Here is a 14,402-nt window from a genome sequence, read left to right on the forward strand (position 1 = left end):
TTGTTTTAAATGGTCCATTATAAAAAAGATAAACGGATAAGTTTTGTTATATGTTTTAGTTATTTAGAAGAAAAAACTAAAAATAAAGATATTAATATCTCTCATATAATAGGAACATATATAGCATCACATGTTTTTATATGTATAATAGACAAGATTATGTAATAAATAAAAATATTTTTATTGTTATCAAAAAAAAAAAATTTATTTTTATAATATGAGTAACATTAATTCAAAAAAAGAGAGAGAAGCGTATATGTTTTGATAGCATTGGATTTGAAATCTCCTCTTCTTGACCATCTTGAAACTTCTCTCCTAATTAAATCTAAAAACTTCTCATGAGATACATAATCTCGTCCGTAGGCAATTTCTCCCCGACATTTGCTCTTCTTAATCTTCTTTATTATAGCCTTCCCAATACTTCAATTTCTCTCATGTCTCAACGATATATTAGCATGAAAAAGAAAAGGGAAGTAATATGATAGCTAAGCTCTTGATTGGCGGCCAAAATAGTGGCATTCCTTTCAGGTTAACAATATCCTTTAAACATACAATATAAGGTTGTAAAATAATGGAGGTGTTATAAGTTCGAGCATTAGTAGTCGAGAGATAATCTATAAAAAAAAGGCACTCACACGTATCAATACATAGATAAATACACGTTGATAAGGGAAGGATGTCATGGCTCTCGGCATCGGTGAAAACCATTCAAAGCACGTCTGTGATCTTCTCTAGTCACACACATACACACACAATATATATATATATAGAGAGAGAGAATGAACATGTAAGTTAAGGAAGCAAACATCCTAGTACAAAATCAAACCATTACAATATACTCAGCGTTGCTTTTTTGTTAATTGGAATATCAAACATATTCTCTTTTAACACTTAAGCACTGAAAAATGAGCTGGTGGTGGGAGAGAGCAACTGGCACCGACAAGGCAAGTCCCATCCCAATTTGCCTTTGCTCTATCTTTTTCAATGTTCCTTTTCCTTCTTCTTTAGTTGGTTTTTGTTCTCATTTTCTCATTTTCTCTTTGTACCTATGCAGGCGAAGAAACTCGAGGAAGCACCACGGAGCTCCCAGAACGTTGCATTGGTTATAGGCGTGACGGGCATAGTGGGCAATAGCCTTGCCGAGATTCTACCTCTCCGCGACACACCAGGTGGTCCATGGAAGGTTTACGGCGTGGCTCGCCGTCCACGACCAAGCTGGAATGCCGATCACCCCGTCCACTACATCCAATGCGATATTTCAGATCAAAACGACGCCGAATCGAAGCTCTCACAATTAACCGACGTGACCCACATCTTCTACGTGTCCTGGACCAGCAGACCCACCGAGGCCGAGAACTGCGAGGTGAATGGTGCCATGTTAAGGAACGTCCTACGCGCCGTCATCCCACACGCTCCGAATCTCCGCCACGTGTCACTTCAGACAGGCGCCAAACATTACCTGGGACCGTATGAGCTGTTTGGAAAAATCAAAGCCCATGAGCCACCCTTCACGGAGGACTTGCCACGTTTGGACGCTCCGAACTTCTACTACACCCAAGAGGATATATTGTTCGAAGAAATTAACAATAAGGAGGGGTTGACGTGGTTCGTTAACCGACCACAAGTCATCTTTGGTTTCTCACCTTACAGCTTGATGAACCTCATTGGTACGCTTTGTGTTTACGCTGCTGTTTGCAAGCATGAGGGTGTTCCCTTGAGGTTTCCTGGTACTAATAAAGCTGCGTGGGAACGTTACTCTATGGCTTCAGATGCTGATTTGATTGTCGAACAGCACATTTGGGGTGCGATGGAGCCTAATGCAAAGAATGAAGCTTTTAACTGCAGCAACGGGGATGTTTACAAGTGGAAGCATTTGTGGAAGGTGTTGGCGGAACAGTTTGGGATTGCGGAATATGGTTTTGAAGAGGGTTCGAATTTGAGGTTGTCAGAGTTGATGAAGGATAAGGGTCACGTATGGGAGGAGATTGTGAGGGAGAATCAGCTTCAGCACACCAAGCTTGAAGAGGTTGGTGACTGGTGGTTTGCGGATGTTATTTTTGGAAAGGATGCTGTGTTGGATAGTATGAACAAGGCTAAAGAGCATGGCTTTTTGGGATTTAGGAACTCCAAGAATTCCTTTCAAAGTTGGATACATAAAACCAAGACTTACAAGATTGTGCCCTGAGTTGCTCTTCTTGTAGTTTGAGGGTTTTCTTTTTTATTCAGGTTTTGAAAATAAATAAAACAAGAGGGGAAGAGTTATTTTCTGAGTGTCTTCGTTTACGATGTATACATGTTCTATTTGTTATAAAGCTGCCGTTATAATTTCTGCTGAAGTTGGAAGATGAGTTTGTGTATCTATGAGTGAATTGTTGGAGTATATGCAGTGTGTTTTTTAATGTAAGTGGAGTGAGTCGTGTATTTCCAATTAAAGTGAGGAAAGAATGTGAAGAGTGTTGAAGAATAAAGAAGCATCATCTTGTTATCATAAAAAAGAAGAAAAAAAGCGTCATCTTGAATTTGGACATGCTATGGTACAAAATATAGCTCTAGCATCGAGAAAAAATATATTATAATATGATACATAATAACATGCAAGAGGCCAATCCCCAATGTAGTACTAACATTGGAGAAAAAATTGTCCTGTTCAAAGTTACGTAGCATTGATATTGATTGGGAACACGAGATATGAATATAATAACATGTTAATTGTAAGAACCCGAATCGTTAATTAAGTAATTTATTATGTTAAATTAAGAAATAATTCTATAATTGACCCTAATAATTATTATGAGACTCTAATAATTATAGTAAGTGATTAAGAATGCTGAAAATCGCTTTTCGGAAGAAAAGTGCAGATACCGGTTCTGCTAGTCGCTATAAATGCGTACCAAAAAATTATTATAAGTGCATGATAATTACTAGAATAATATATAGGACTTGTAAAACGAGTTTCAAGTCAAAATAATGAGAACTGGTGCCAGAAACTGATACTGGCTATGAAAAGCGCGTACAGGAAAGGTGCTCCGAAAAATATAATAAAAATATGACAATTCTTGTAAAATTGAGTAGGTTAAGAATCCAAAGTTTGGGATTAAAATAATAAGCGTAGCAATTAAAGTTAATATTGTGTGTTTTATTTTAAGGTGGCTATATATATATATGACTTTTAGGCACAAAACCCTAGGCCATACACTCTTGTACGTGGTTACCTTGGAGGCTGATCAGTTTTGCACTGTTCTATTGCTCTCTTCCCTCTTGTGTGAGCCTTGTGACCTTCTATCTCTTTGATACCTCTTCCTAAACACTTGGTCTTGAGTGTGTCAGCTTGGTGAGCAGAAAATGGTCACCTTTCTGAGTTAGAGAACCTGTGTGAGGGAGGTTGAGCTACTGAGTTTTGTGTTTGAGGGGTGGGAGTCTCATTCTTGGCACTTGGTGCTTCAAGAAGCTTTTTTTGGTGAGAAAGGACCAACCTTCAGCCTTCTTTTTCGTTTCTTGAAGAAGTCAAAACCTTGGAGTTGTCTTGTGAGCTCCAAGAGCACCCTTTGTTGGCTAGTTGAGCTTGGGTGAGTTGTTCAACCCATGATCTTGAGTTCTTTTGCTTAAAAATGGAACCTTGATGCATGTAAAGGTTAAAAGATGACAACTTAATGTTGGGAAATGCTTAACACACTTAGAAATGCATGCTTAAGTGTCTAAAATCAGTAAAAACTCAACCTTGGAAGGATATCTTCACGAAATGCAGAAACTGCATTCTGTCGTGAAATATCCGGATATCTGATCGTGATATATCCGGATATTTGATCGTGATATATCCGGATATTGGATATCCGGATATTGGATATCCAGATATGGGGATCAGGATATCCAGATATTGGATATCCGGATATTGGGATCTGGATATCCGGATACTGGATATCCGGATACTGGATATCCGGATATTGCATATCCGGATATGTCCTCGAGAAATATCCGGATATTCTGGGATTTCGTAGAACAGTAGCTGTGCTGTGTGTACAGTAGGCTATTGGGGGTTTGTGGACCCTGGATTGATGAAGTTGAACTTCTGTAATTAATGAGCTAAGTCAGAATCATGTGATTAAGGACTTATGGCTTGTGTGAAGCCTTAAGACATAAAACGTAACGGAAAGGCGTTGTCTTTAAGTTGTATGCTTGTGGTGCATGATTATTGATATACTATTGGTCCATAACAGATTGTGATACTGCTGTGTTTGGACCTTGAGATTGTGGACTCTTGGCATTGGATAGTGAACTTGCAAGGTAAGCTTTCATGTCCTCGGTTTAGCCATGTTATGGTTCCACCATGTCCCATGTGGGTATGGATATATGCATGATGTGTTACATGCTTTTGATGTTTTGGAAATGCTGATGAGCTGTTATATGCTAGTGCCTTTATGATATGCATGTGGTGTTCCACCTATACGGTAAGCCTGAGTATGTGGTACATACAAGATGGTGAGGCTGTGGGTGAGGTGCAAGCGGTGTTCCTTGTACTACATGTAGGTATAGACGTATTCCTGCATTTCTATGGCTAGTAGAATAGTGATAAACACACATGGCATGAATATCTGTTGCACTGCATGGTTTTGGAACTGATATTGATATAAATGCTTTTAGAACTTATATTGCACATGTAAGTGAGCTTGGGGTGGAAGATCATTGAGGACCCCTAGTCTTACTGAGATTTCTGGTTTAGAGATCTCACCCCACGTTTGGGGAATGCTTATTTCAGGATCAGGTAATGTTGGGGTTGAGGCCCTAGGCGGAAAAAGGCCGGAGCTGAGTTAGATATTGATGATATTATATGCTGACTTGTTGGATGCTGGATATGCATGCTGCTTTTATGCTTTGAGCTACATTTTATGTTTGTGATTATCTTGTTGAGACGCTGTTGATTTGGTGAGCATGGGGATTGTCCATGACACATATACTAGTTATGTCTTAGTTTTATTTGGAGTTGTAATAATGCATCAGGATATTGTTCGGACTACGTGATGTAGATCTGTGATTTAGATACTCACTTTATATATATATTGAGGTATTTCAGTAGATGTCTTATTGCAATTTACATTCAGGCGATATTTTATGAAATTGATTAAGTAATCAAGTTGGCAATTGATAATGATGTCATAATTGAAAAGAAAAAGAATATTCCGCATTTTTAATTAAGCGTAGCTTAATACGATGTAATGATAACACTACAGGATGTTACATTAATTCTAAAGAATATTAAGTTTTGACACATTAGGACATATTTTGATAATAAATACTATTTTTAATTTATGTAATGTATATTATATTTAATGCTCAATAATTAAACAAAAAATGAAGTTAAACGTATAATACCCATCAATTTTGCAAAGAAACATAAGATATCTCAAATATTTATATTAAACTCAATAAAATGGTAATCATAATTCAACGAATATAATAGTTGGAACTAAAAACACAGTGCAATGCAACTCTTAAACTTTTTTTTGAGTCTTTACAACACGTGTTAGAATGTCGGGAAATGTCGGACACGACACATCAGAATTTTTGAAGTATCGGTGCTACATAGATTGAAAGCATATTTGAAAGAGCAGTAAACACGCAGGTCATCCTAACGGGAGTAGGATATGCAAGAGGATACAATTACTAATTAATTATAGTCAGCAATAAAATGATAATTAATTATCATTTTTTCTACCCTTGTTATCAATTAATTATTGTCATCAACAACTTCCTACCCTTGTCATCAATAGGCAGTGGCGTACTTGTTTTTTTTTACTTATTATATAATTAATTATAATTAACTAAAGTAAAAATTATAATTTGACACCACCTAAATAAAAAATCAAATACTCAATACAAAGTAACAACTAACCATCTAAATGCAAACAAATAATAAGGAACATGTATAGTATAATTATTTTTGTGTTTTACCTTCTTTTTTTTATCCTGTATATTTTTTTTCCTGCTTTATTCTAATCAATTGTGTTATTTATTCTTACTCCTGTTATTTTAAAAAAGAAAGACTTCTAAACTTAATCATAAAAATGATTAGTTGACTTATTTCAAAATTTGGGTTCAACTAAACCAAATAAACCCATTAAAAAAGTAGGAAAAAGGGTTTGTCCTTTTAAAGGACACAAGGTTGTATCCTTTTAATTTTGACACTATATCTTACAGGTAAAACATACTTATAATATGAAAAATTACTTTTTTTTCTCTATTTCCTCAGTCATTTCAGCTGACGTGGAGAGAGAAAAAAAATAACTTTTCATAATATAACTATGTCTTACCGGCAAGACATAGTGTTAAAAATTAAAAGGACAAAATTTGTATCTTTTAAAAGGACAAACACTTAACCCTTGAAAGTAACAATCATGAAACCAAATGAATAACTGGACTATAATTATAGAATATGAATGTCCATTGAACTATTGTGTTTTGGGTTATTGCACACACAAAGAATAGTCAAAAACCTAATCCCCAAATGTGAGAACTTTCCATCGTGCTTATGGCTATTGCAAATAAGTGCGATGTTCTCTAATGTGAGATATTGAAAATTTAAGGAATAAAGACAATGAAAGAGGAGACGAAGAACAATGCTTATTATACATATAATTATTATATTTGTGTGTTTTCATATCCTTAGGATAATGTTTGGTTCATTACTTATTATGTTGTGTGAGGAAAGTGATATTCTTATGTTTGAAATGTTTACCGAAAAGGTTAGTGCATTTTTATATGTTTGCTTTGATATATAATCAACGACGATTGTTCATTTGAATTTTCAATAATATGTGTCATTATTTAGTACATAGTTTAGATAATTATGTTAGAATTCATAGTAAATTTTTTTTCCTGATAAATTTGTGTAATTATAATAAATATTTTGATAATTTGATATGTCAAATTTTTTGGCACCACCTAAATTTTTGGCCGGCTCCGCCACTGTCAATAGGTTTCTACCCTAAACCCACAAACTAAGGTTTCTACAATCTAAAAAAATACAAAATAATAAATCAGAGGACTCATAATGCAAATCGAAAATCAGAGGACAAATGATGCAAGAAAAAGGGAGGAGGGAGCTTCGGTAGAGAGGAAGAGAGTAAGCTTCGATGGAGAGGAAGAAAGTGATTTACGCAGAAAGAAAAAGAAAAAACAAAAGATAAATAGGGAGGAATTTAGTGAGAGAAACCTAAACCAACAAATGAGGGAGGGAGGAAGCATAATGGATAAAGGAGAGGGGTGCCATCAACCCCTATGACGGGAATGGTCCTGCTAGTCGTGTCAAGGTGCTTGACGGTCACATGGCTTGACGGGATTGGCTGAACCCTGACCAAAATGCTGAGGTGGACATAAGTTTTGTCACATGAGTTGCCGAGACTACCTCCATTAGGACTACTCCACTACGATTATTCTTCTCAAACATGCTTTGAACAAGACAATTTTTTGCCAAATGTTAGTACTACAGTGCTTTTGTCCATCTTTGTCTAACCATACAGTACAACAATGTATCTCAACCTTCCTTTTACTTCTCACAAAACACAATTAATACTGCAGAGATATAAGTATTATTGAGAAAATTATATTAGGTTTTATTTTTTTTATTAATATTATTGTATTTTGTTGTTATTTTTTATTGGCTCTTGTAAGTTTAAATATTTGTTAAAAATTCATATAATTTTTTAAAATATTATAAATTCATATTGTCCTTTCAAATCTTATAAATTCTATTAAAATCCAATATTATAATATCTTGATTGTAAAAAAATCTTTAAAGTCACTATAATTCTATGGGAAATACAACTATTATGTTACATGACACAAGTTACATCGCGTTGTAGAGGCAAAGTTGGTGGGGTCCACTGTTCAATTTATTTTTTATTTTTTATTTAAACAATGGATCCCATCAACTTTGTCTATACAACATTATGTAACTTGTGTCATATAACATGACCAAATACAATCTCTAATTCTATACATATAGACTTTTAAAATCTATAAAAAATCTATCTCAAAATAGTTTTTTAAAATTCTAATTCAATAAACTCCCTTAAAGTTACTACAATTCTAAATAGTATTTTAAAATCTAATTATTGTTTATTTCAAAATTATCTTTTAAAATCTTAATTCAATGCATCTTTTAGTTTTAGTTAAAGCTTTTCATTTCTTTTTAAGGGGGGTGTATTGGATTAGGATTTTAAAATACTTTTTTGAGCTAAAAAATCTTATAGATTTTAAAAGACTATTTAGAATCGGAGAGACTTTAAAGATTTTTTAAATAGATTTTTTTTACAATCAAGATTTCATAAGATTAGATTTTAAAGGATTTTAATAGAATTTATAAGATTTGAAAGGACAATATGGATTTATAAGATTTTAAAAAATCATATGAATTTTTAACAAACATTCAAAATTACAAGAGTCAATAAAAAAGAGAAAGATTATACTTACAACCTATTTTTGTTTACAATATTTTACAATCATATCTTAACCGTTGATTTCTGTCAACCAACGGTTATCATTCATTGCAAATAAAATAATAATTAATGAGTTTGATTTGCGAAAATAATAACTGTTGATTGACGGAGATCAATGGTTAAGATATGGTTGTAAACAAAAATAGGTTATAAGTATAATCTTCCCCATAAAAAAATAACAAAGAAATGCAATGAAATTAATAAAAAAATTAAAACCTAATATAATTTTCTCAATCAATAAAATATAATATAATTTTTAACAAACATTCAAAATTACTAAACAACAGCTTTTCACATATCTAATGGGTTGAAAATTATCTTATTCATTTGGTATCAAAGCTATGCATATATGATTATAAGATCCAATTTTTTTAATAATAAAAATAATTCTAAATTTGCATATAGAACCTAAGGTTCATGATTAAATTTCGATTGAAATTTTTTTGCAATTGATGTTGAAAATATTGGGGTTTTTGTTTTACATGATGAGAGTTTTCTAACCATATATCATATGCATATTTTCATTGAATATTTTAAAAAAAAATTTGAATCTGAAATTTTCGATTTAATTACATGAAAGTTTAGAAAATCTCTCAAAAAAATTTCAATAGATACATTGAAACCTTAAATTGCTTTGGGGCTTTTGAGAAACAAGCTTTTAGTTATCTATTGACACAAAAATTGTTTGAAATCGTTTCCTATAGTGAAGAATTTAGTTCATGAATGTATTGTTACAAAATATAGGGTTCATATTATGAAAGTTTCAATCTTTCTTTAAATTGATATTGTTTCGTTGATGTAAAATAAATATTTTTTCACTGTTTTATGTTGTTTTTAATACAAAAATCACACGTTTTTGTGCTCAAGAAAAATTCACGACTCGTAGCTTGAAAATCAATTTTTAAACTTCAAAAATTTCTCAAAAATGGCTCAAAAATATGTTATTTTTGAGATAGATTATATTAAAATCTCGTTGGTTTGTTGTTTCTGAGTTATTTTGTGATGAAAATCGCTCAAAAATATGCTCTCTTTTTCTTAGTTTTGACGAAGCTCCCATAGCAGAAACCAATTTCGAGCCGTCAACTTGCCAAAGGAAGAAGAAAATACTGCAATAGAAGAATCTCAAGAAATCCTAGAGGTTAGGGTGAGATTGTGAGAGAGACATACTATTTATATTTTTCACTAAAAAGTCTCACGAAATTCACACCAATAGAAAATCTATTAAAATCGTCAGATATTTGAATACCACGAGATTGTGATTCCGTTGTTTAAAATCCTGATTGAATACCAACAGATTTGGACGGATTATAAAATAATCCTTTAAAATCCTAATCGAATATCACATGACTTTTTTTCAATACATTAAAATCTTAATCGAAAATCAACGGATTTTTTTGTCCAATAATAGTCCATTAAAATCTTTTGAAATCTCAATCCAATACACCCCTAAATATATATATATATAGTGGTGTTCCGGATGGCTTAACCACATCTGAAGCCCAAAGGCCTTGTAGGATGGATGGCCCAGTTTCGCAGAGCCCCAAACAGCCTAAGCCCAAAACCCCAAGTTACACACACGTCAGCCCTACCGGTTGGCCCTAGACGCATGCCCCAAGGCAGCTCGCCTCCCAAGGTAAGACACCAAAATGTCTTACCTTGGAACCCCATATGCTCTGCGGGTCGCCCAGAGACCATAAGTAGAAACCGCCCTGCTGCCGCATGCTGACATCGCCCAATAGCAGACTCTGCATCACAGCAGCACCAGGCGTGTCAGCTCCTCATAACGAATCCCAAGGAGCGTTGACCTCCAATACGTAAGCCCTAACGGATCAGACTCCTGGACTCCTATAAATACCACCCTTGGGCACAAGGGAAGGGGATCTATCTTTTATGTACTGTTGTTATGCCCATTTACTTCCAAGTCATACTCTTGCTATTTGTCTGCCATTAATATCAGTTTGCTAGCCTGGTCTTTACCTCAGCTAGGGGTATAATCCATATAATAACATTACCCTCAAGGGTACATAGTGGGCTCACAGTATCTAATGGTACATTGGCGCCGTCTGTGGAAAACTATAAACTTCTATTCCCATTCTCCTACCACTAAATACGCAAGACACTTACCATTTTCAGACCAACATGGTGGTCACAACAAGACGAGCAGAACAAGTACGGGCAGTCACTCCGGAAGGACACGTGCAAACTGTGCGCTCCAACTCCCCCCTTCTATGCACTCAATCCCAGCTGGGCGAGAAGCTGCAGAAGCCCTGCCTCCGGTGCTACAACCTGCAGACCCCCAAGTACCAGCGGAAGGTCTCAGAGCAGCATTCCTGAATCATCAAGTTCCAATACAAGAAATGCAAGGAGAAAACTGGTTTGAAAACCAACCCCCACCTCCTGGTGTTCAATTTGGAATGCCTTTCCCTGCCACCCATCGTGTCCAACCGGCGCAAAGCCAACCCGTAGCACTACATAATGACCATCGAGTCCCAACATACCATCCCAGACCTTGTATGAATAATGTGGCCGCTCCTTTCCCCCCACCTTTTCCAAATGGTTACCCGTTTCAAGGAAACCCCTTCCACCCTCATAACGCGGCCATCCCCCAACCACAGGGATCGATCGTGAACCTTGGCCAACCCCGTTTTGGAGCCTGCCAAGCCCCAGCTATCTCATACTCAGTCGAGGCACCTCATGAGCCTCGCCCTCCACCAGATTTACAAGCCCGTAACCCATACTTACAGACAACCCTTCCAAACACCTCAGGGCGTAACAAACCCCTGACTGATAGCCTACGCCTCACTCCTATTCCCCTTGGCTATAAGGGACCATCCAATATCGTCACGTACGTGGGTGGCGCTGATCCGTTCGAATGGATACAAAAGTTTGAAGCAGCAATGACCTTTCATGGTGAAACAGACCTCCTGATGTGCAGAACCTTCCCAACGCTCTTGGGCGGGAGAGCGTTAACTTGGTATACCACCTTACCAACGGGTAGTGTAGCATCCTGGGATGACCTGGCAAGAAAGTTCCAGACCCACTTTGCCACTAGTCGCCCTGTGCCAAAGTCTGTCCATGCCTTGGAGAAAGTACGCTAGCAATCCGGGGAAACTCTTAGGTCATTTCTGGATCGTTTTGACAAAGAAGCCCTGCAGGTACAAGGGCTAGACCCAAAGGTGCAGTTGCACATACTTTTATCTGGATTGCGTGAAGGAGCATTCTCCTACGAGCTTTCTCGTCATGAGATTTTGGATCTTGAAGAAGTCAAGCGTAAAGCTCAAGAGTTTATGCGAATCGAAGAGTACAAAGGAAGTCGAGCAAGCGATAGTCACTGCCAAGAAAACAGAGAGACTAAAAATAGTGACCATGCTGAGGAAAATAGAAAGAGTCGCAAACCCGGCAAGTATGAGTCGCCAACAAGGGCGAGATATGGTTGGACGTCATACACATAGCGTTCTTCAGACCGAGTACAAGGAGGAACGCAAAGACAACCCAAGACGTCAGCAGCAATCGCATGGAAATGTTGGATATTGCAAATTCCACCGCAGTAACGGCTACAGTACCAAGGAGTGCAGACATCTGAAGGATGAAATCGATGAGATCATTAATAGTAGAGGTCAAAGAAACACGAAAAGTAACGCCCGAATCCCAAGAAACAACAGGCGATATCGAGAGCGTAGTTGGTCACCAGATCGAAGAAGGAGCACCCAGCCCAGGTATCAAACTCGTCGCGGCCGGGATCGCAGGGGAAGGTCCCCCCAATCCGTAAGGCGCATGATAACCTTAGCACTAGAGAAAGGCGTGACGGAGGAGACAAAGATTCAGCAGCCATAAAACATGGAGTGATAAATATGATCTCTGGAGGGCTGGGTGGCGGTGGAGTAACAGTTAATGCCCGAAAGAGACACTTGAAGCAGTGCCTAGCAGTGGCAGGAAAAACCATCAGCAAAACGAACACAGATGCAGGTCAGGCCAAACCCAAAATCGTCTGGGACTTCAACGAGTTGGGCGACATCCTACCTGGCCATGACGACCCCTCGGTCATCCAAGCAATCATTGCCAACTGGAGCGTCAACTGCGTATTTGTAGATCATGGCAGTTCTGCTAACATTTTATTTTTGCCTTGTCTTAAGGCTTTGGGTTTTACTGTTAATGACTTGACACCAGTGGCAGGTGAACTTGCAGGGTTTAATGGCACAACCACCAAACCTTTGGGGTTGATAAACTTACGATTATCCCTGGGAACGCCACCTACCTCAAAGTCAGCCGACATTCAATTCCTGGTGCTAGACACCCAGTCGGCTTACAACGTAATTCTCGGCAGGCGAATGTTAGCCGCTTTCGAAGCAAGTGTGTCACACCCACACTTGGCAATGAAGTTTGTGGCAAGAGACAACAAGGTGGCGACGGTAAGAGGCGATCAAACGGTAGCGAGGAGCTGCTACAACATATCCATGAAACCAGCACCAAAGGTCACTTTCAAAGCCCAGTCAGCACCCCATATGACGACAACCCAGGTAACAACTGATGCCCTCACTGGAAAGGGTAAAGAACTTGACCAGTGTCTTCTTGTAGAATTTGATGCACGGGACGACCCTCGGATGGAGCATTCCAGGCCCACACCAGATGGAGCTCTAGAGCATGTAGTGCTGGGCGAGAAGGACTAAACCACAACTATTGGGGTGTTCACCAACCCAGAGTTGAAAAACAAGTTGATCAAACTCCTACGAGACAACAAGGATCTGTTCGCGTGGAAGCCATCTGACATGCCCGGCATAGACCCGGAAGTATGTTGCCATAGATTGTCAGTAGACCCCAAAGCAAAGCCCGTTTCGCAGAAGAAGAGGAAGTTTGGCCCAGATCGCCAAAGGATCATTGACGAAGAGGTAAAGAGACTCTGGGATGCCGGTTTCATCCGAGAAATTAAATACACTACATGGCTCTCAAACCCGGTACTAGTCAAAAAACCTAGTGGGGCGTGGAGAATGTGCATTGATTATACCGACCTCAACAAGATGTGCCCTAAGGACGCCTATCCTTTCCCAAGCATTGACCAGCTTGTAGATAACTCCTCAGGTTTCAAGGTGCTTTTATTCATGGATGCATACTCAGGCTATAATCAGATCCCATTGCTAAAAGAAGACCAGGACAAAATAGCGTTCGTCACACAGAGTGCTAATTACTGTTACACCATGATGCCATTCGGATTGAAAAACGCGGGTGCCACTTACCAACGAATGATGAATGAGGTATTCAAAGACTTGATTGGTGACGGCATTGAAGTCTACATAGACGATATGATCGCTAAGTCACAAACTCCAGAACAGCACTTAACACATCTCCAAGGCGTGTTTGATAGGTTGAGAAATTACAACATGCGACTCAACCCAAGCAAATGCGCCTTCGGAGTTCCAGCAGGGAAGTTCCTAGGCTTTATGCTGACTGAAAGAGGTATTGAAGTTAATCCTGACAAATGCAAGGCGGTCATTGACATGAGAAGTCCCCAAACGGTTAAAGAAGTGCAACAGTTGACCAGGAGGATAGTCGCACTCACTCGTTTCTTAGCAAATTCTGCCTATAAGTCCCTTCCATTGTTTAGCCTGCTCAAGAAGGGCTGCTCTTTTCAATGGACTGATGATTGTGAGAAAGCTTTCCAAGAATTCAAAAGAGCGTTGTCTTGCCCACCTGTCTTAACAAATCCAGAAATTGGAGAGATCCTTTATTTATATCTCGCCGTTGGTGTAGAAGCCATCAGTGCCGCCTTGGTCAGAGAACCAAACGGAGAAGCACAGAAACCAGTGTATTTCATCAGCAAAGTCCTGCAGGGCGCAGAGCTCAGGTATTAGTAGGTTGAAAAGGTTATTCTCACACTCATCTTTGCTGCGAGAAGACTTAGGCCATACTTCTAAT

At 37.9% G+C, this 14,402-nt stretch overlaps 1 protein-coding gene across 1 annotated transcript; it reads left to right on the forward strand.

The window, feature by feature from the left end:
* Positions 1-905: 905 nt before the first annotated feature.
* Positions 906-2,208, forward strand: LOC133312751 (3-oxo-Delta(4,5)-steroid 5-beta-reductase-like). The gene is made up of 3 exons (XM_061514012.1): positions 906-944; positions 1,055-1,169; positions 1,263-2,208. The coding sequence occupies exons 1-3, from the start codon at positions 906-908 to the stop codon at positions 2,183-2,185; spliced, it is 1,077 nt and encodes a 358-aa protein (XP_061369996.1). The 3' UTR covers positions 2,186-2,208.
* Positions 2,209-14,402: the final 12,194 nt, after the last annotated feature.

Source organism: Gastrolobium bilobum, unplaced genomic scaffold (genome assembly GCF_033153095.1).
Source record: "Gastrolobium bilobum isolate Gb01-03AN ecotype WA unplaced genomic scaffold, APGP_CSIRO_Gbil_v1 utg49346, whole genome shotgun sequence".
Taxonomy (NCBI): Eukaryota; Viridiplantae; Streptophyta; class Magnoliopsida; order Fabales; family Fabaceae; genus Gastrolobium; species Gastrolobium bilobum.

Bases quoted from the DNA above. Each gene is read 5' to 3' on its own strand.
- LOC133312751 (XM_061514012.1), top strand. From the start codon at position 906: ATGAGCTGGTGGTGGGAGAGAGCAACTGGCACCGACAAG. The intron at 945-1,054 runs GCAAGTCCCATC...GTACCTATGCAG, and splicing joins GAGCAACTGGCACCGACAAG to GCGAAGAAACTCGAGGAAGC. The intron at 1,170-1,262 runs GTGGTCCATGGA...GCGATATTTCAG, and splicing joins ACCTCTCCGCGACACACCAG to ATCAAAACGACGCCGAATCG.